General features: G+C 35.5%; 1 protein-coding gene across 1 annotated transcript in view; it reads left to right on the top strand.

The window, feature by feature from the left end:
• Nf1 (neurofibromin 1) overlaps nt 1–23,591 on the top strand; it is a 1,119,557-nt gene that overhangs the window by 803,960 nt on the left and 292,006 nt on the right. Inside the window, exon 43 of the mRNA XM_090400295.1 lies at nt 10,404–10,491. Within this exon, the coding sequence (XP_090256421.1) occupies nt 10,404–10,491 (88 nt within the window). The remainder of the gene's footprint in view (nt 1–10,403; nt 10,492–23,591) is intronic.

Raw genomic sequence — 23,591 nt, 5'->3', positions numbered from 1 at the left:
TAAGATTTATGATTATTATTATTCAGGGAGTCAAGAGACTCATCGTGGGAGGTCCTTCTTAGGAAACAAAGTCTATCATACCACTCCTTGAACTCATTGACCGTTCTTGCTCTTTCTCAGGAATTGCATTCTATGGTTCAACCACCCTTCATGCAAAGAAACCACTCGTCACCCTCTTGCTCAGAGCTTCCTTTCGCAACTTTCAGGGATGTCCTTTGTCATCACTCCTTCCTGCCATTCCACCAAGCGAAAGAACTCCCAGTGTCTACCCTGTAACTACCTCTCAACAGTTTAAAAGTCTCGATCATATCACCTCTCCTTGTTCTAGCCACTAAACTATGCAGTCCACATTCCCTCATTCAATCCTCATAACTGACATTATACAGTCTTGAAACCATCTTTATTATCCGCATCTGTACCCAGTCCGCAGTTAATTTATTTCCTTCAAATCCTGGGGACCAAATTTGAGAACAATAATCTAAGTGTGTCTGATCAGGGTCTTATACAATGGAATGATAACTCTTTTATCTCTATAGGTCAGCATCCTTCTCATTATTGCAGCAATCCTCTGTGTTACATTAACCACATTTGCAATATGTTCCCTAAATTTCAGGTTTCTATCAATCATCAATCCCAGATCTCTTGTCTCCCCTACTTCCTCCAGTATAGCCCCTCCAATAGAGTATGCATTGTTGTGTTGGAAAAAGAGCTGACTCACTATTCGTAAGCCATCTTGTTTCCAACTCAACACACAATGACGATCAGACCTGAGGATAAGGACATTCTTGTGTGAATTTTGATAAGGACATTTGAGTGAACATATATACAACACTCTCTTAGCTCTGTCCAGAGACAGAGCTAAGAGAGTGTTGTATATATGTTCACTCAAAAGTATATCAAACCGACTGAGATTGTTAATATTAAATAAACTTAGGAAATCTGTATTTAGAATTGATAAGGTCTGTGTAAAATAAGCAAAGGGAAATTGTGTCTCAAGACCGAAATTGCTATTATTAAATGTGCATAAGAGATGTATGTATTAGAACCATGTCAAAACAGTTCGGAGTTGGGGTGACCAATCGGCCGTGGCTAAGAGTATGACGTAGTCACTGAGAGAGAGAGAGGGTGCTCGCATTTGTAATATAAGGCGCGGTGCGAGACTCAAACGCTCTCTCATTTTCTGTTCCTGAGTTCCCATCCAATCCTGGATAGCTACGGAAGCTTGTTGCTGGTGCCCAGCAACAATTTCCCGGTTGCTGTTGTACCGAGTCGAATAAAGCCCCCAAAGGAATGAAGTCAGAATTCCAGTAAAGAGCTGTTGGTAAGTTATGCCAACGTGAAGTCAGCGAAGGGCAACCTTCAAAGATAGTGGAAGTAAGTCACTGATGCCACAGAAACACGTGGTGAGAAAATACAGAAGTCTTGCATATTGGAAGTGAAAGCGTGGAGGGAAGCCACGGAAACCCCCATGAAAAGAGCAAGATGGTAATGTACAATTTTTCATACTCATTATAGAATTGTAATCGTAAAAGGGAATAAGAGCCAAGGATTTAAGGAGCTCCACACATTAACTTACCTATAGTGCCTAAAAGACTGCTTGGACTGATCTGTCTGATAAGCTGGTGCCACTCTAACTTGTGCTGAGAAAGGAACCTAACCTCTGAACTGTTTGTCAGGAAGAAGCTATATGATATAATGTTAGATATTAGCCTGAATTTTAATTAAGTTGTGGGGGGGGAGGTAGAGCTTGAGTACGAATTAGAATAGTTTTCCATGTTAAAATACAAGACGGAATGCGTCTGACATACTTTGTATAAAAAAATTGGATATAATTGTACTTAGAAAATGAGCACTGAGTAACCCTGTATGGAATAATCGAGTCTGAACATAATAATATAACAGAGATATAGGATTATTTAATTTAAACATAAGAATTGAAATTTTGGATATCTTGACCTAAAAAGGGGGGGGGTTCAGACTCTCTAGCATTGAATTTATTACTTAAAGTGTATCTATGCAAGTGAATATAATAAATGTATTTCTTTATATCAAAGTTCATGAGTCTGTTGTCTTTGAGATTGAATTACCACTTATAAAACTTTCGGACCTGTATGAGTGAAGGGGGAAGCAATTTACGTAAGAAAGAAAAGGGGGAGAGCCACAACTGCACATCACGTGATCCCTTTGTTGTTTAGCGTTATATATTTGAGTATCAGAATTTAGTTGCCGGCTGGCGCAGTCGTTCTAAACAGAATATAAATTTGTCGGCAATAAAATAACTGATATGCATGAGAGATAAATAATACATACAGAATAATATAACATAAGAATAAAGGTTAAAAGTGACGAGGCACAGGCGTAACAGCATCCTCGCATCGATGGGTCCCAAACTTCAAGACTTGACATTTTGCTGCATTAAACCGATATCTCCATTCATTTGCTCATCTGTTTAGTTTATTCAAATCTAGCCACATCTGCACTATTACTGATAACCCTTCTCAGCTTCACATCATCTTCAAACAACTGAATATCCCCTTGAAATCCATTGACAATGTCATTAATATAAAGGTAGAACAATACAGGTCCTAGTACAGCCCTGTGGAACCCCACTTGTAACCTTCTGCTTCCTTGATATTGCCCCACCATACACAACTCTCTGATAGATACCTATCAGACAGCCAATCCTGAATCCATTTGACTAACCCAAAATTAAAAATGTGCTTCAACTTAAATATCAGCTTATCATGTGACACCCTGTCAAAACGGCTTTGCAAATTCAAAAAAAAAAAAAAAAATGGCAGTATATGCCTTTCCCCTCATCAATTGCTGTTGTCACTTTATTATAAAAGGCAATCATATTACTAAAGCAAGAGTGCCCCTTAACAAATCCGTGTTGATTCTCACAGATAGCATTACCCTCATCTGCCCAATGCTGTATATAGTCCCTCACTAATTTCTCCAAGACCTTAATTACTGATGACACATGAACTGGCCTATAATTAGACACTTCCAGTCTGCTACCGCCCTTGTGCATCGGCACTATCTTACCTTCCTTCCATTCCTTGGGTACCTTTTCCACAGCAAGACTTTTATTGTACAGCCAGGTCAACGGAGCTGTCAGTTCTTTAGCACATTCTCTCAAAACCTGTGGTGAAATACTATCCATTCCCACAGCTTTACTGATATCCAGAGTACTTAGTATTTGGAACACACTCTCCTCTTGCACCTGTAAACCCTGAACCTACACTATCCCTCTAGTATTAAAACCTTCTTCTCCAGATTTACACAAGTATACTTGAAAAACTGTTTAGAAGGATTGTGAAATTGAAGCTTGTTGAAGAACAAGCTTGATTTAGGCCAAATAGAAGGTTCAGATCTTCACTTTACATCAAATAGTTGAGAAATCTTGGAAATATAACAAAGATCTGTATTTATGTTTTGTAGATCTGGAAAAGGCATGTGACAAAGTGCCAAGAGAGAAGCTATTCAAAACGCTACAGTTATATGTTGTCAATGGGGCATTATGTCAAGCAATACTTAGTCTTTATTTGAGTTGTAAGTCAGCAGTTAGAATTGAAGGAAGTACTTGAAGATGGTTTAATGTTAAATCTGGTGTGAGACAAGGATGTACATTATCCCCTCTGTTAAACACGATATCAAAATTGGAGATGTTAATGTCAGCTCTTTGCTTTATGTGGACAATGCTATACTTCTAAATAAATCTGCTAGAAGTCTGCAAGATTCTCTGACTAAATTGAATAACTGTTGTAATAAATATGATATGAAGGTCAGCAGTAACAAGACAAAGGCAATGAAAATAGGCAGAAGCTTTGAAAATATCAACTGCATTGTGAATAGAGGACCTATAGAACAAGTAAAACATTTCAGCTGATTAGGCACGATTTTTAGTGAAGATGGTAAATTAAATATGGAAATAGACAACAGAATCAACAAAGCTGTTATGATAGGAAGTCAACTAAATAAATTTATATGGAATAAGAGAGTAATTAGTCAGAACACTAAATTAGTTGTATACAAGACCGTGTTCAAACCAATTTTAACTTATGGATCTGAGAGCTGGGTCCGAAGTAAAACACTTGACCAAAGACTAGATACCACAGATATGAGAGTCCTGAGAAAGATTAGTGGCATGACCAGATGGCATCAATGGCAATTATCATCTTAAAAACAAGAATATTAGGAAAGAACTTAACATTTTTAGCATCCAGAAATATGTTAGCAGAGCTAATTTCAGGTGGTATATTTTTTTTGCTAATAATGTTGGAGTCTCGACAGGTAATAGACTGATATGGAGGAAAATTGTAGATAGGAAGTTAGTAATGATGTAAATATTTCATGTAGTACTATCACGTACACCCTTTGAGGGTACATGGCAGGAATTTGATGATGAGATTGACCTTTTTGAAATAACCATTTTGTTCTTCTAGTAATTTGTCCTCTAATATTGTTTAGCTTCTCTTTTACTATCCCTGTATGTTTTGCATCCCTAATAGGAGGTGCAGACATCTTTTTTTCCTTTTTTTATAAATAGAATAGCCAGTTCTTTTTTCCATAAATCCAGACCTTATTAAAGAATTTCATGAGTCTTTCATTACATTCAGGAATGTTTTGTGGTTAGTAAGGCAGTGAACTAGATTTTTTACCTTTAGAGTTGGGAACAAGTGGAATGGATTTCTAGAGTTAGTCATGAGTGTTCTAACAGTAAATAAGTTTAAGGAGAGGTCGATAGGTATGATGGTTTCTCTCACATTTAGTCACCCTATAATAATAATGATGATGATAATAATAACCTCTCTGTACATTAAAAGCAACTACCTTTCTTCCAAGCTTAGTATTGCTTCTTACAAAACAGTCAACATTAAATCTGATGTGCTCTGAAGCTACATTTATATAAATATATACACACAAGAGGAGCCTGAAAAGTTCTTATAAACACCTAGAACAAAAATATCTTTTTGTTCTAGGTGTTTATAATCATAAACTTTTTGATTTAATTGCTTTATTATCATTTTGGTTCTAGGTGTTTATCAGAACTTTCCATCACTCTCCTCATATATATAGATAGGTAGATGTATAGATAGTGCTCTGAAGCTACATTTGTGTGTGTATGTATAAATATATACACACAAGAGGGACCTGAAAAGTTCTTATAAACACCTAGAACAAAAATATCGGTTGCTTTAATATCATTTTGGTTCTAGGTGTTTATCAGAACTTTCCATCACTCTCCTCATATATATAGATAGGTAGATATGTCTAGATGAACATGTAGTGTCCATTTTGTTTGATATGAAAATAAGCACATTAACTCAACCTGATGGTATGACTTTTTTAAAAGACCTTTATAACTTCATCTCAGAGGGTGTCTGCTCTTTATTAAAAATTTGTGTCTCTGCCAGAGCCTGTCAAGTCTGTGTGAGACCAAGACATTCTTTGACCATACTGGTGTCATAGTTAACTCTGTAGGAGAACAACTTCCACCTGTAGGCACTGGTTATTATTTTGATGTCTTTATAATTGTCTGTTATTCCTGGAGCATGAAAGTCATTGAAAGACAGTTGCAACAAACTGTTGATGTTTTTTACATGTATGCTCACTAATGGCTGGTGTTGAATAGAATGTTGTGTTTTGTTTTACTGGAAATGTATCTTGTTTTTTTTTAAATCATCTGAAGTAACAAGATGAAATAAAGAATGGTGAAGCTTTATGAAAATTTCTGTATATTTAAATGGTCATGTATCCAGAGACTTTAATTGTGGTTGAAATATATGTGAGAAATTTTATAATACAGGATTTTGAATTTTCTTCCATTAATGATTAAAAAAAAAGGTTTCTTCTTCTCTTCAAGGATTAATCATTAATTGCCTGTTCTGGCTTCACTGGTATTTTCATCTTGCCATTGGTCATCTCTCTCTTTCCCTTCGATCTATATCTATCCACCTCTTTTGGTACCCAATATCTCTCAATCCTAAATAGATGTTCTTTCCATTTCTCTCTATCTGATTATTTTATGAAAGGAATAACTGCTGCAGTTTTCTGTTATGTTATGGTGGTGGGCAGTAGATGACTGATGTAGATTATTGGTAGTAGAGGATCGGTGTAGTGGTGGAGGTGGAGAGTTGTACAGTGGGTGTCCTCCCACAATGAGTCTTCAGACTCTTTGGGGGTGTCACGAGTGATAATAGTATTAATAGTAATAGTTTGATTTATTTTTGATGACTGAACTGGAGGAAAATAACAATAGAAATTATGCATCATGTAAACAGTGATCTTCAATACAGTATATAAAATAATTGCAAGTTCAAAGAATTCATTGGTAATTTGAAAACAAATTCTCTAAGCAATGTTTTATTAAATTAAAAAGAGAAATAGTGTAGATAATAGAAAGTATGGCAGTAGTTTTTAACATACTGGCTTATCAAAATGCATTCCTTATTCCTAGAGATAAGAGAATGGAAATGGATTGCAGTCATTATCCTTTTTTTTTTTTTTGATAATGCATTATAAAATCATCATGGTATTATCATAAAACAGACATATTACTAGATATTCGTAGGTATTCAAAAAACGAACCCATTTATGTAGTGTATAATATTTTTAAAAAGAAATTTTATATATTTTAAACTTGAAAACATGAAATAAGAAGGGAATATGACAAGAATCTGTACTTAGTTTAGTAGATCTGGAAAAGGCATATGACAAGGTACCTAGAGATCAGCTTTTTAAAGCACTACAATTATATGGGATAAATGGAACATTATACAGAGTAATTCATAGTCTATATTTAAATGTTAATTAAAGCTAGTAGTAAGAATTGAAGGAAATGCAGGAAATTGGCTTGATATAAAATCAGGGGTAAATCATGCAAAATATTTTATCTAATTAGATACAGTTTTTATTGAAGATGGAAAATGAAATTTGGAAATAGAGAACAGAATTTAAAAAAAAAAAAAAAAAAATAGCTGGTAAGGTGGGGAGCTGGGTGAATAAATTTATATGGAATAAAGAAATTAGCCAAAACACAAACTAGAGCCAGTTTTAAGTTATGGATCTGAGAGTTAGTTAATAATAAAGCACTTGATCAAAGAGTAGAGTCTACAGATATGAGAGTTCTTAGAAAAATTAGGGAAATGAACAGATACCATCAGTGGCAGAATCATATTAAAATTGAAGATATTAGAAAGGAATTTGATATTGTTAGCATTCAAAAATGTGAGAGTAGAGCTAACGTAGGGTTACGTATGGTTACTTAACTAGAATGGGTTAAGAAAGGTTAGTGTGTGTGTGGGGAAGAGTATATTTTTTTCTACTTCCCTTACACTCTGAATAGTGAAAACTTATTAAATCCAAAATTTAAAAAAAAAATACTGAAACTAAACTCCTAAATAACCTTGCACACAGACTTGTATCCTAGGATAACTTACTTGTAACTTAACCTTTAAATAATCTTAATAACCCATTAATAGGTTGAGTCTTCAAACACTTCATTACCAAAATAAAGTAAAAATCTTTAATTTACAAAAAAAATACACACACACAACATCAAATCAACTGATTAACTACGTAAGCACAATGTATTCTTCCCATCTTAGTCTTTATAGTTGTGATGCATATCTTGTCTTCATCCAAGATATTTTTGTAACTTCACTTTCTATATGAAAGTACCAGCAAACTCCACTGAGAAAGTGGAGTTTGCTGTTTCGAATGAATTAACTTTCTATATGAAAGTCTCAACATTCTTCTTAAAACATTTTGAACAGTTTTGTCACTTCAGAACAACTCTTATCTTCTATATGAAAGCATCTATAGAATTAATTAAAATCATATAAAGTGTTAGAAATCACTTATCAGACTGAGAATCCTAAACGAAACCAACTCTACTGGATCCATTTCCATATGAAGTTCCTTGTGAGTTTTAACTAAAATCCTATATGGATTAATGACTACTAAAAACTTAACACCTTTCTCTTTATACAAAGATATCCTCTCTTAGTCTTCCGTTTCAAACTTTTCTTCTAATTTCCATTCAGTCTTCGTATGTTGAAGATACAAACTCTACAGCTTTTCTCCTGCTGTGTTCCTTTTCTACTTCCCCAAATAGCTGAATGCTTAGAAACATTCCATAATGTTCTTTTCACTTCTGCACATGCTTGGAAATGCAACGCAACTGAGAAACTTCAGCTGAAGTCCACCATCATGCACTGCTCTTACTGCCTTCCAGCATTGGGCTTAAAATGATGAATTTGCTTTGCAGTGCAGAAAAGTTTAATTATAATTTCATTATGAAACAGCCAGAATTTATAACAGTTCTTCATTTCACAGTCTTCTCATACTGAGGTAAGCTCATTTTGTCACTTCCGATAATATAGCAGTGACTTTTGCTTCCTCTGCTACTGACAACATATCATAAACACTGTTTTTCTACATACAAACAGCACCAACATTAAAAAAAAAAAACTTTTGATTGCTCATACAAAATCACACTTAACCTCTGACAACTAACTAAATAGATTTATTTCACACTTAAGCGAGACTTCAGTAACCGAAGGTAAATACAATATTTCAAAATTCCTTACCTGCAGCATACAAAACGAAACATGTGTTTATCTAACAACTTGACTAATAAATACTGCATTACTAATTTCTTAACTTTAATTCATTTATATATTTTAAACTTGTGGGATATCTGAATTTTAATACAGACATTCTAGATTAGTAAAACAGGTGCTTTGATGCTAAGATGACAGGAAAAAGACCCAGAAGAAGAAAAAGAAGACCAAGGTGGACTGATTCAGTCAGAATTGCCTTAGAAGAACAATATGTTAGCTACGACAATATTGGAGTGATGAGACAAGTAATAGACTAATTTGGAGGAAAATTTTGATAGGAGATTAATAATAATGTAAACTTAATCATGTAGTGCTGTCATAGAAGCTTGAACATCCCTTGAGAGTATATATAAGAAAATTGATGATGATGAATTCTACAAAAAAACTTAAAACTTGTGTGCCATATATATTGATGAATGTGTAAAATATGCCCACCCATCGTCGAAAGTACATGTTACCTGATCAAGAAAAATATATCAGCAGGTTGTGTATAGAGGAGCAATATTCCAAAAAAAAAACGAAAGTCACTAGTGGTAAGCTCGAAGGGTTCTGCTTTGGGCTGTTGTTACTTAATATATATATATATTTTAAGAATAATTGGAAAGGGTTGATGGTGATATGCAGTTGTTTGCAGAAGTTACAAAGTTGGGAAGAACTATAATGGTAAATAAAATGTTGTAACTTTGCAAAGAGGACTTGAATAGATTAGTGAATGACAAAGTGAGCAGGGAAGATGAGAGTTCAGTGTTGCAAAACATACAGTTTTAAATTTCATCAGACAAAGATGGATGCAGGATATATACAGTTTGTGGGGATATCATAAAGTAGATATAGGAGATTAGGAATCTGGGAGCGGTAAAGGATCTAAAATTTCACTGAAACACTGTTAAAGTTTTGAGGACTGCACAGTGGATTATGGCAATGATGCAGAGGACACTGACGTGTCAAACTAAGGATGTTGTGGTTTCCAGTAAGGGTTAGATCAAGCCTCACTTAGATTACTTTGTACAGAAGTCATCTAGTTTTCAAATGAATTAAATGATATTGGAAAAGTGTCCAGGGACACTTGACTAAAGTGGTTTCTGATTTTTAGAATGTTGAGCTCTTTACTTAAAGATGATGCTGTTCTCCTAAATAAATATAGATCAGGCCTTCAGGACTCTTCATTTAAACTGAGTAACTGCTGTAACAAATTTGCTAAGAAAATCAGCAATAGTGAAAATATTCAGAATTATGGAAAATATCAACTGCATCCTCAGTGTAAAACACAGGTTTTTTACATGGAGAGTAGTGTGATTGGATTGCCTGAGTGCGTTATGAGTGTACAGAGACTGAATGCATTTAAGGCACAACGTAATGAGCTGTCTGTGTGACATTGAAACCTTTCAGCGAGTGTTTTAATTCCAAGGAAGTCTGATAATAATAAGGTGAGCTACTATTGGTATTCAGGTTTCTCCATGGTCTGTGATGAGATTGAGGTCTAATAGTTGTAACATTTGTCAGGCTAGTGAAATTTTAATAAAAATCACTAAGAAAATAATGTATATGCTCTGAGTCGAGTTCATCTACTTTTTTAAGTTGTACATTGCCAAGGTAACTATGCTGATGATTTATATTTTCTTTTGCTCACTACACTTCTAAAACTTTTTCAAAGGTGGATATTATTTTCTACTTGAATATAAAATAATTATAACCTAAGATATTTATTATCATTTTGTTTGCAGATTATCATCATTGTATAATCTGAGTTTAAAAATGGTATTGTTATTATAGGTTTTGTAAGCACTCAGATGATAACAAAAGACAGAGAGTAGCAACTATTCTGGATAAGTTAATTACCTTGACTATAGAAGAAGTAGAGGTCAGTGCTACCAATTTTTTAGTTAATCATAAAATTTTCTTAGAGAGAAAACACTTTTTTCCAAATTGTTTGTGTTGTAACGTTCAGTTATTAGACAAACGTACTTTTCCACTAACACTGCTTTTCAAAACTGTGTGTGTGTGTGTGTGTGTGTGTGTTCAAGAGAGAGAGGGAAAGATTCAATTGAAGCATTTGAATTAACTAAAAGTGCATCCATGGTTCAGTGGGGCATAATCACTGACACACAAATCTACTGGATTTCTGGAAATGACTGTTTCAGATTTTTTTTCTGTTGTGACTCTGGTATTGACAGGATCCCCCAAATCGGTGTAAAACTACATTCAGGAGATATTCTGTTGAAACAGAAGTTGCTCTCCATCTCTCTTCAAAGAGAGATGGAGAGCAACCTCTTAACACAGCATTTACTGAGAAAGTACAAATTACAATAACTCCTCCATAAAATATTAAAGTATTCTAGAGAATTTCCTTGATGTTCCAGATAAGAGATTTGCTTCGAATTGAAAGATCAAAAGTATCAGTCATAAGATGAATCCTGATTTGTAGGGAGAAACAATCCATGTACTAATTAGGATTCATCTTCATATTTGATCTCTCCCTTTATTTACAAATTCGTTTTGATAACATCTTGGACAATTTTCTTGAGAGGGAAGAGAGGCACACTTGCCCTAAGCAATTCCCAAAAAGGAAAAATCCAAGACTGATAAAAGCCAAGGACTGAAACCAAAAGTCGCCAAACTATAAATAATTAACACACATTGCTGCAATAGAATTGTATTGGTTTCTGTCCAACAGTTAAAGTCTTCTTGCAGAAGAAAGCCTCTGCTACCTGCAGGAGACCACTTTGAAACCTCATGCGTAACCTCACTATGTTATGTCATTGTCATCTGCATGTACAGAATAGGCAATAAACTGCCCAGAATAGAGGCACTTGACCTATGTCTTTCAGTAAGACTTGTAGTTATGTGACATCTACCAGCTGATGTACACATTTCCCAAGATGATCTTATTTTGCAATTACTGTTGCCCATTACCCTTATGGAAGACCTAAATGGTTATAACGCTCATGCAGTAATACACATTGACATTAGGAGTGGAGGAGCTTTTGATGATATTCAATGCTCAGCACATCACACTCTTATCAACGAATGTCGGTACTCAGAGCATCAAGCATTCTTAAGTGAGAGTTATTGTTATTGAGCATAACAATAACTTAAAACTTTTTATAGTAATGTCAGTATTCACTGCTGTATGGAGTGTTGTGGCCATTTAGGTTTATCTGTAAGAGGAATGGACAATAGTAACTGCAAGATGAGCTCATGAATTGTCCTGGGAAGTATTTGCACCAAGCAGTAGAGAGAGATGCAGAAGTACTCAGAAGAAGTCTACTGAAGTCCTTCATTTTCGAAATTATGGATACTACAACCATGTTAGAATAACTCTTTTTTATTATCCCGACGTTTCGATCTTCATATCAAGATCATCATCTGGAGCATAAATAAATATACAAGACAAGCTGCATTACATTTCGAACTGAAAGCTAGAGAAACCATGATTTGATCACATGCTACTCACTGGCATGACCTCTAGTGAAAAAAAAAAAAAAAAAATTACATCAAGCTAGATTTAATTTATGATTACACGAATAAACATTCTTGCTTACAGATAGTTTTCCTTCCAGTAACAGTGATGTCCTATTTCTATTATTACAATTGTTATTTTTGATTTAAAAAATGATTCATTAATTACAACATGAATAAACATTCTTTCTTACAGATTTTTTCCTTAACAGTGATGTCCTATTTTTTTAGTATTAATGTTGTTATTTTAGATTTAGGATCCTGGATTTTCTACAGTCCTATTTATAGTTGTTCTTATAGAGGAAGGATTCGTGGGACGAATATATGCCTTCCATATGTATGGGATTTTTAGACCATCATTATTGTTTAGATTGGGGTGGTTGATAATGATCTCACAGGCTTCCTTAAATTTGCATTCATACCATGTTTTGGTGTGATGTAGACAACTAGTGCTTTTCCAGTCAATTCTGTGTAAGGTGTTCAGGGCATGATCAGAAAGGCCAGCTTCACCATAATTATTATATTTGATGTATTGTTTATGTTCTTTTTGTCTGATCGGAATTGTGCGTCCTGTTTCTCCTATGTATGGTATGTTGCAGGTGCAGTAAATACGGTATACTCCAGGGCGGGCCAGCGGAGGGAGTGGGTCTTTGGATGAGTTGAGTAAGCTTTTTAATTTTGCAGGAGGTTTAAAGGTGGCTTTAAGGTTGTATTTTTTTAGTACTCTGTTTATTTTGTCTGATGTCCCTTTAATATAGGGAATGGTTACAGTTTTATTGTAGTCTGGAATAGAGAATTTTGTTAATAGTGTTTTGCTGTATCCATTTTTTTTGAAACGTATTGCTGATTACTTTAAATTCGTCTTTCAGTGCCTGTTCACTGGAGCAGATCTTCAGAGCCCTGTATTTTAGGATATTGATGGTACCTAGTTTTTGTGTTGAGTGGTGGTAGGAGTTTATGTGTATATATTGGCCAGTATGTGTCGGTTTCCAGTAAACAGTGAAGGAAAGATTGCCTGAGGGGAGACGTGTGACAAGTGTATCTAGAAACAGCAGCATGTTATGTTTTTCAATCTCAGTTGTGAACTGTATACACTTGTGTCACTTGTTTAGGCGGCTAAGGAATGTTTCTAGTGTCTGGCGGCCATGAGACCAGATTGCGAAAACATCGTCAACGTATCTAAGCCAGACTTTGAGTTTTAAAGGGGAGTAACCTAAAGCAAGTTGTTCAAAATGTTCCATATAAAAGTTAGCAATGGGGGGGGGGGATAATGGCGAGCCCATGGCTGTGCCTTCTTTTTGTAGGTAGAAAGCATTTTGCCATATAAAATAACCAGAACGTAATACATGCGCAAAGATCGCTGTGATATCTGGAGGAAATTTGTTCTGTAAAAGAAGGAATACAGTCCTTCTTTTGGTAGTCTACTGACAAAAGAAATCTACTGATTAGTCTACACTAAGGTAGTCTACTGACAATAAAAAAGTCTAAAAGAAAGGAAGTCTACTGAAGACTTGACACTCCACATCTTAAACATATGAAGTAACTCTTTCAGTATACTTACCTGAACATACATTGCTATTGACTTAAAAATCTGTTTTCATTCCTCTTCCTACTGCTTAAGCAGGAAGTAAAAACAGCTATGTTTTTACTTCCTGCACTATCATTTTCTCATCTTTTATATAGGCAACCATTTTATATAGACAAACAAATTCATCACAGCACAATGGAAAATAGATTATGCTGACTGGAATACATTCTTATCATTAACAGAATTTCATTCTGATCTACCCAGCCTAGAGACCGTTTGCTATGTGCTTCTCAGTTGGACCACTCATTACAGTTGTAGAAAAATTTTCTTCTGGCTAGAAATTAAACTTTTTAAGTTTATTTATTTATTTGTATGGCATGAATATCAAAACATGCAGTAAAATACACTTTCTTCTTCTGGTTCCCATCTGCCATACGGCCGGGTGAGGGTAGCTATATGCTACCATTCTAGGGAGAGATGATTATGAGTAAGGTGGTTTCCCGTTGCCTTCCTTGCCGTAAGTATTTATGACTGTAACCTGTGTGTTCACGGGGCCGGTTTGCCTGCTTGCAGGATGAAAAACCCCAGATAAACTGGTGGAAAAAACCCTGCTGCCCACGCCCAAGACCGGCTAACTTGGCTATGGCTGAGGAAGATCCTTAAGCTCCTCACGTCGTGGACGGGAATCGAACCTAGGACACTCCTTCCCCAGGCATATGGTTGCGAAGCGCAAAGCCACTATGCTAACCGCACGGACACAATACACTTTAATAACATATAAAATTAAAAGTCAAAAGTCATTTTAAAAACCAATAAAATTAAAAGATTACATCCATATTGGTTAGATAGTTCATAGCTTTAGGTGTAGCACTTAAAAAGTCCAATTTGTCTCCTGAATATGCTCTGAGATAACACTGAGTCACAATATGGTTCACAGTTTGTCTCTGAGCTTCACAATCACAATGCGGGAATGGTCGTTTACCCCATTTAAAAAGCATGTCTGCACATACACCATGACCAGTTCGTATTCTATTAAGCTGAGTCCAGGATTTTCCTGGGAGGTGTGAGCAAGCATCAAAACTTTCTTGTAATTCATTGAGAGAAAATTTTGTAATGTCATCTGTATGGCTCTCCCACTGTTCTTGCCACTTTTGCGTCAAGTCAAAGTTAGAATGTAGTAGTAGTTGGGCTAATTGTAGTGGTGGATGTCTTGATCTCAATCATCGTACACTTAAGTCTGGGAGATCTAAATGTATTGGTAGAGCTGTGTTCTCCAAGATTTTCTTATACTCCTGTAAGAGAGCCTTAGTCCTGCGCAGATTCAGTGGAACAATGTTACTAAGAGCTGGAAGCCAGTGTGTGGGCGTTGATTTAATTGTGCCAGAAATCAGTCTCATTGTATTATTTAGTTGGCTATCAACAAGTTTAACATGTGTGCTATTTAGCCACACTGGTGAGCAATATTCGGCAACAGAGAAAACTAGACCAAGAGCAGTAATCCGCAGATTATTGGCTGTTGCTCCCCATGTCTTGCCTATTAGTTTTTGTATTATGTTGTTACGGATTCTTAACTTAGCAGAAACGTTTGTTAGGTGTTGCTTGTAAGAGAGCGTGCAGTCCAGGGTAACGCCCAAGTACTTTGGAAACTTATTGTGTCGTAGTAAACATCCTTCAAAGAAGATATGTAAAGTGACATCTGCCATGTGATTATTAAGGTGAAAGCTTGATATACTTCTGTTTTGTCTGGATTGAGCTGGAGCCTCCATTTTTTATAATATTCACCTATAGTTTTCAGATCTTTTGTAAGTACGTCTTCAGCCTGACTCATGTTTTTGTGTCGAATGGCAATTACAATGTCATCAGCATAACAGAACTTGCGTGAGATGGTAGCAGGCAAGTCATATGTGTATAGGTTATAAAGTAAGGGTGCCAATACTGACCCTTGTGGAAGACCATTATTAAGTTTTCGTTGTCAGGACATTTTATTTTCTAATATAACTTGAAAGAAACGTTCAGTGAGCATGGAAAAAAGTAAGTATGCGGTCTGTTTACATGAGACAATGCTAAGAAATTTGTATATAAGACCTTCATGCCATACTGTATCATAGGCTGCTGTTAGGTCCAAGAAGGCAGCTGATGTTTTATCTTGCTTCTGAAATCCAGCTTCTATGTATGATGTTAAAGTGAGCAATTGATCACAGCAACCACATTTTTCTCTAAAACCAGCTTGCTCAATCGGGACATGCTGCATAATTGGTGTGGACAATCTGTTGTACAGAAGGCGCTCTAACATTTTATAGGTGCAACTCAATAAAGCAATAGGTCTGTAACTTTTTGCCTCCTGGGGTGGTTTTCCAGGTTTAAGAATAGCAACTATTTTTGACTTCTTAAACTGGCTAGGTAGTCGGCCAGTCAGTAATATATCAGAAAAGAATTCACAGAGCCATTTTATAGTATTTGGCCCGCTATTAATCAGAAATTCAGGATGGACGCCGTTGAAGCCTGGGGCCTTGCCTGCTTTGATACTTTTATGACGGCTTTTACTTCATCTATAGTGAAGATTGAGGCATATTGTGAGAAAGCAGGGGCATTTATTTTTAAAGTTAAGAAAGAACTTTCTTGGTATGTTCACGGTACCTAGGTGCCCTTGATATATTAACGAGTTGATTAGCTATTTTCTCAGGGGAGATGATTGTGCTTTTTCTTTTAGGTAGATTAGTTGTGGATAGTTGTTGGAGAAGATTCCAAGCTTTTCTACTTGATCGTTTGAAGTCAAGGTTTTCAACCATATCAATCCATTTTGTTTTTCGAGATGAGTTCAGGCTATGTAGTAATTCATCTGCTATTTCAGGATCTTCACTTTTCTGGAACTCTCTGTAGAAATGTTCACTCTCTTCATTCCATCCGGGGATATAATCTTTTCTGTAACCTCTAGGGATGTATTTTTTCGCAGTTGATATGATTGCTCCTACAAATCTCTTGTACTCTGCAACTCTAACGGGTATCCACTGAACACATTTATCCAATTCATTCGCAAAATTTCTCCAATTTGCTTTTTTAAAATTCCAACACGGTCGTGGAAAGGATCTTGCTATAGGTAGTGTCATACCAATTTCCAGTAACACCGGTTGATGTTGACTGTTTGGGAAGTTAGAAAGTACATATCGTTTTGCTGATAATGTTTGCCCTTCTGTGTTTATTGAAACAAAACATAAGTCTGGATTAGACTCTGTTTGCCATGCTGATGATCTAAAGGTGTTTCTATCTTTGGCATCAAATACAAGGTGTATATTATTTATTTCTGCCCATTGAACGAGGGTAGTCCCGCAGTCGTTGTTGTCACTGTACTTCCATTCTTCATGATGGCTATTAAAATCACCAATCCATACTGTTGGATGTTGATAAGTAGGTCACATCTATAGACCATGATGTTAAAGGAGGTTTATAGACATTGACTATTGTTATGTTGTGAATTTTCACACTCATAAGATGGGTATCGTTATCACATCTCGTTGTCAGGATAGAAGCATTTTCTGTATCATCCTTGATATATGTTGCAATGCCATAATTCCAGTGGTATGTAGCACCAATCAGAGTGTAACCAGTTATTTTTCCTCATCTATTAAGGTCGTCTTCGTTTTCAGCATGTGTTTCTTGAAGAAGCGCAATGTCAATGTTATTTTCTTGTAGTATTTTGCAGAGATAGTCACATTTTGCTCTGTTAATGCCCTCAATATTCAGTTGACACATCTTAAGGCTAAATCCCAGTTTTTTGTCAGCATCATCAATAAAATTAGAAAAATCAGTATTGTTTGACTGCATGCCTTAGCCAGGAGAACTAAGTGTTACTTTTTAAGTAATTATATTCTTGTTTAATTCTCTATTCAGTTGTAAACAAACAAAGTTTCACGTGGATTTTCTTCACGACTAGGTTACTTGTATCTAGAGGCTGATGACTTCAGATCAGTTGCCGTAGTATCCCATAATGCCACACCTGCTTTCAGAAGTTTATGTCGCTATGCATTATGGAAAGGATTACCATCCAGACCAGTTTCAATCTTTATTCTGGTTTCATCAGGTCCAATGGGCTCTTTTATTTCACTGTTTTTTTTGCACTAATCTCACCATCATCCTCTACTTTTCTTTCTTTTTAATGTCCAGTTCTTTATTTCCTTTCCACATCTATTATCTTTCATTCTTTCTATATGATTTTTCCATTCTTGTTTTCATGTTTCTATCATTTATTAGCTATAACACTTTTCCCCAATACAGCAACAAATGTACTATCTTCTTTAACTAAACGTTCAACAGGCAAATGTCTGCTTGTGTAAATGTCATCCTTCTTTATCTAGAAGTGACTGAAAGAATTATTTGAAGTTAAAAATAAATAAATAAAATAAAATACCTAGTACTCTTGACAAAGTTCGGTTTGATGACATTTTAGATAGTTTTCCTGAGGAGGAAGAGATGGACACTGACCATCTACAATTCTTCAAAAAGGAAAAAAAAACCTAAGACTGAAGAAATCAAAAACCTATAACACTGGATGCCAGGTGGATCCACCAGAAATAATGAAAGCACATGATAAAAGTTTAATGGTGTCGACAATACTATTTAATGTTTCCAATATTTCATCTCAGTTACAGAGATTCGTCAGGGAGTACAAAATGAGACTTCTAACACATACACACAAAGTTACTGCAAAACTGAAACATGTGAATGAAAGACTAGAGTCCTAACAAGATTGACTGCCCTCTATGGACACTTGTTGACAGCCTTGGATGTAAAACTCGAAGTATTAGTGTTTCCCATATTTTGGGAAGTTTTATGCTACTATATTTATTTAAATTAAACTGATTTTTAAGAGCAGCAGCAGATTCTAAAAACAGTCTTTCTCTTCTGAATTTACTGTCATGGAGCAATAGTCTTTTTCCATTTGACTCTGTGAGCTTATCCAAAGCATGGTCTGCAAGGCCAGATTGACCATAGATATGATTGCAGATATATTTTTATGTTCTTCCATTCGGATGGTAATTGGTCTTCCTGTCTGTCGATAGTAGGCAAACTTGCAGGAACAAGGAACGGTAGCTGGATATATATATTTTTTTAATGTGCCTTGAACATAGGTGATGGTGATAGCATTACTAAAATCTTTCTAAAGATTGGATTGGGGGAAGTTTTTTTGTTTTTTTTAAGTTGTGGGAGTTGTAGCCATTAGCTAGAAAAGTGTGTTGTATATGATTGAGTTCTGTTACAATAGAGGTCTCGTTGGAACAAGGATTATAAGATCTATGGGTTAGTGTTTTTATGATGCCATATTGTGTAGACAGGGGGAAAAGTTTGTGAATATACCTGCCTTGATGAGTGGGTTTCCTACATACTGAAAACGACAGGTTACCATTAGGCAGGACGATGACCAAGGTGTCTAGAAAAGCTAGACTATTATTAGTTTCCTTTTCCATTGTACATTGGAAACTAGGGTGAACACTATTGAGGTGACATAAAAAGTTCATGATAAAAGTTTAATGGAGTGAAACAGTATTATTAATAATATTATTACATCACACCTCCAGGGAGTCCAAAAACTCATCAAGAGAGGGCACCTACTCTACAACTCTCTTCTGTCTCCACCATTCAATCTACCAACGCCATCTACCACCCACCACCACTAGTATTTTCACAGATAATCACAAACATCTGTGCCCACAGCAGGATTTGGAACCCACAGCCTTTTGGCTGGAGAGCAGATACGCTAACCACTCGGCCAACCAGGCCATCATTACAAAATAATTAAAAGTAGTATTATTAAATACTACTTTTAATAATAATGCTTCCAATATTTCGTCTGTTACAGAGACATTGTCATGCAATACAAAATGATACTTGTAACACACACGCAGCACAAAACTAACTAAAACACATGGAAAAGACTAGAGTCCTAACTAGGTGGGGTGCCCCCTATGGAAACCTATCAGTGGCCTATGATGTATACTGGGATCTTGAAGTATTAGCATTTCCAATATTTTCAGAAGTTTTGTGCAACCATATTTATTTAAATTAGTCTGAGTTTTAAGAGCAGCAGCAGATTATAAAAATAGTCTTTCTCTTCTAAATTTACTCTGATTGAGCATGATGATCACAGTACATTTAGAAGAGAAAGATTATTTTTAGAATCTGCTGCTGCTTTTAACAATCAGCCTAATTTACATAAATTTGGTTGCATAAAACTCCCTAATATATGGAAAACATTAATACTTCAAAATAACAGTTTAAATCTTAGGCTGCCAACAAGTTTCCAACATCTCTGTAACTGAGATGAAATATTGGAAGCATTAAATACTACTTTTAATCATTTCTTAATGCCATTTCACTCCATTAAACTTTTATCATGAGTTTTTCCCAGAACTTAAGTCTTACCACACAGACATAGAAAAGTATTTAACCACCTAACCGGCCATTATGGATAAAATACACATCCTCATACGCTTCGTATCCATCATATATTTCAATGTAATATCAATAGTATTACAATTTTGATATGCACTTCGCATCCATGATAACCTTGACGTCTATAGACATCTTGGTCAGTAGCGTGGTTAATGTGTCTGGGCTATGAGACCAAATAAAAAAAAGCATATCTCTGTATCTTAACCAGATAGAAGATTTGAGAGGGACTGAGTGAAGAGCTTGTTTTTCAAAATCTTCCATTAAAAAAAAAAAAAAAAAACACGGCAAGGGGATGAGATGGGGAGACTCCATAGAGGTACCCTTTTTTATCTGTTGAATGACAAAATTGTGGCCGAGACTTAGGATGCTAATGGCAGCTTCATTAAGCATTTTTGACGACAAGTTAACTACAGTGTGAAGAGTTGAACTTGAGGAATGTGTTTAGAATCCAAAAGTCTATGTACATATTGATATGTTCATTTTTTTATTTTCAGGAATTCTTTTTGAGCTGAAGCTTCTGAAATATTAAAGAGAATAGTATACATTTCTGTGTTGAGAATCGTTAAGAGCTCAGACTGTAATGAGTGATGGCTGCATCGTTAGGACAGTGCATGCGGCTGCAATTTGTGTTTAGAATCCAAAAGTCTATCGTACATATTGATATGTTCATTTTTTTTATTTTCAGGAATTCTTTTTGAGCTGAAGCTTCTGAAATATTAAAGAGAATAGTATACATTTCTGTGTTGAGAATCGTTAAGAGCTCAGACTGTAATGAGTGATGGCTGCATCGTTAGGACAGTGCATGCGGCTGCAATTTGTTCGTGCAGCAGAGCAAAATGGGCATACTTGTAAATACAAAGGGTTTTTTTTTTTTTTTTTTTTTTTTTTGGATTTGAACTTGACTTTTAATTTGACACAAGTAGGTAAAATTCTTATCCTAACATCTTTTAAGAAAAGCCAATCAGTTTAATTGTCTAGACAATCTAAGTTTCAGCTTACCATATTATTTTGCCTTGTGCACTATATCTTCACCATGAATGAATATTATCCATGTGTTAAGGCTTAAGTGCTGAGAAAAACTCATGATAAAAGTTGAATGGAGTGAAAGCAGCACTAGGAAATGATTAACAAGAGTATTTAATGCTTCGAATATTTCATCTCAGTTACAGAGACATCCATCAGGGAGAACCAAATGAAACTTTTAACACACACAAAGGCAGCACAAAACTAACTGAAACATGTATATTTAATCAAGCGATTCTCCAGTGCCATTATCCTGTCCCTGTAGTGGTTCTCAGTAAGATCTGCAAAATACCCCTCTACAGCTGCAATCATCTTGATTCAAAGAAAAACGCTGACCAGCAAGGAAGATTTTTAGTTTTGGGAAGGGATAGAAGTCAGAGGGAACCAAATCTGGGGAATAGAGTGGATGTTCCAACAATTCATAGTGCAGATCCTTTAATTTTCCCATTGCCAAAACACCTTTATGGACAGCTGCATTGTCCTGATCAAAGATGATTTTTCTTCTGCAAACCGGGTCTTTTCTCATGCATTTTTTCATCTAGTCTGGTTAAAAGATCAGAATAATCTTTCCCATTTATTGTTTTACCCTTTTCAAGATAATTAATAAGCAAAATGCCTTTAGCATCCCAAAACATCGATGCTATGACCAGAGGCAGCTCGTGCTTAGGCAATGTGGAACTGCAGCACCCCCAATTTTTCTCGATATATAAATATATTTATTAATTTATTTATATTTGCTTGTAATATTTAATTTTATCATCAACATCCTATGCAATTCTCTTATTTTGTATAAAAAAATAATAAAAATCCATCTTGTAGCACTTAGGAGGACGAAGGACGCTAGCAGCACTGTGTTTACCATAGTGTCATATTGATATACACATCATAGTGAGATGCGAGCTATTAAGGTAATGTGGCACTGTCCATTGCACAGTTCCACTGTTGTTTATATACAGTTTGCACCAGTAGTAGAGTGTTCGTAGTGCTTATCGTGTTTACTCCATCTCTTTAAATATTTGGACATTACAGTTAAAGGATTTCATTGTAATGTCCAAAAATTGTAAATCCATTCCTTTAATTACAATTAAAGGAATGGATTTTATTTTTAAGTAATTTTGATTATACTAAACTGTATAATTTTATCGATAATAAACAATATTTTTTCATGAAACAAAACAAGAAGAATATATTTTATTTTTAAGTAATTTTGAATTATACCAAACTATATAATTTTGTCGATAATAAACAATATTTTTTCATGATTACTAAATAACTTAAGGAATTCGCAACGTACACTAGAATATAAATTATATTAAACTTTAATATATATTTCCAATATTTCAGCAACGTCACGTTGCCATCTTCAAAGGAACTTCAGATAAGACACGTGTCCCCAGGCACTAAACACAGTAAGTGAGGACGAAGTGAGGAAGCGATTGTTTCTCCTAAAAGTCCTGATGGTGCCCCCTTAGTGGGCTATGTAGGTATTCTTGGCCATTGGGCTGAAGGTCTCCTGATGTACGTCTCCCAAATTTGGGGGCAGTCTCATGCAACCAAATTTGTTGAGGTTTGGCATGTTTCTTAGGGCTGAGGCTGATTCCATGAATAGTCTTTCAGATTTGAACTTGCTACGGTGTATTACTGTGGCATGTATCCAGAGCATGGTCTGCAAGACCAGAGTGGCTGTACTGGTGAAATCAGGACTTTTAGGAGAAACAATAGCTTCCTCACTTCGTCCTCATTTACTGTGTTTAGTGCCTGTGTGCACATGTCTTTATCCTTTGAAGATGGCAACGTGACGTAGCTGAAATATTGGAAATATATATTAAAGTTTAATTTAATTTATATTCTACTGTATGTTGTGAATTCCTTGAGTTATTTAGTAATCATGTATAACCAACATATAAGCCTTTCTACGTGAATATTTTTTCATGTTTAATTTTTTTTTTATTTTTACCATAATTTTGATATTTTATCCAAACACGCATACACTGTACTTACAGTGTGTATATGTATATTTCGAAAGTTGCAGCACACCCATGATTTCAAGCCATGAGCCACCACTGGCCATGACCTTTCCTGCTGATGGAACCAACTTTGTCTTCTTTGGCACTGAACAACTGGCTTCATTCCACTGTTTTGACTGCTGTTTGGATTCTGGTGTGTAATGGTGAATCCAAGTCTCATGTAAAGTAATAAATCGACGTACAAAATCAGTTTTATTCTTGTTAAAATGCTCCAAGCAATGTTCTGAGATTTTCATGCAAGTGTGTTTTTGATCTGAGACACGGCACCCATCTTTAGCAAAGCTTTTTCGTTTGCAATTCTTCATGTAAAATATATCCTACACATTCTTTTGAAATGCCTATAGTCTCAGCAATTTCACGCAATTTGACTCACCAGTCATCCAATACCGTATCGTGCACTTGATCAATGATTTCTGGTGTTGCTACACTTTTTGTATGTCTTGCACGTGGATCATCTTCAAGGCTGGTACAGCTATG

Source organism: Typopeltis vanoorti, chromosome 11 (assembly GCF_054136105.1).
Source record: "Typopeltis vanoorti isolate ZY-2024b chromosome 11, IOZ_Tvanoo_1.0, whole genome shotgun sequence".
Taxonomy (NCBI): Eukaryota; Metazoa; Arthropoda; class Arachnida; order Uropygi; family Thelyphonidae; genus Typopeltis; species Typopeltis vanoorti.
The sequence above is the reverse complement of the archived record's forward strand: the minus strand, read 5'-3'. Positions and strand labels throughout refer to the sequence as shown.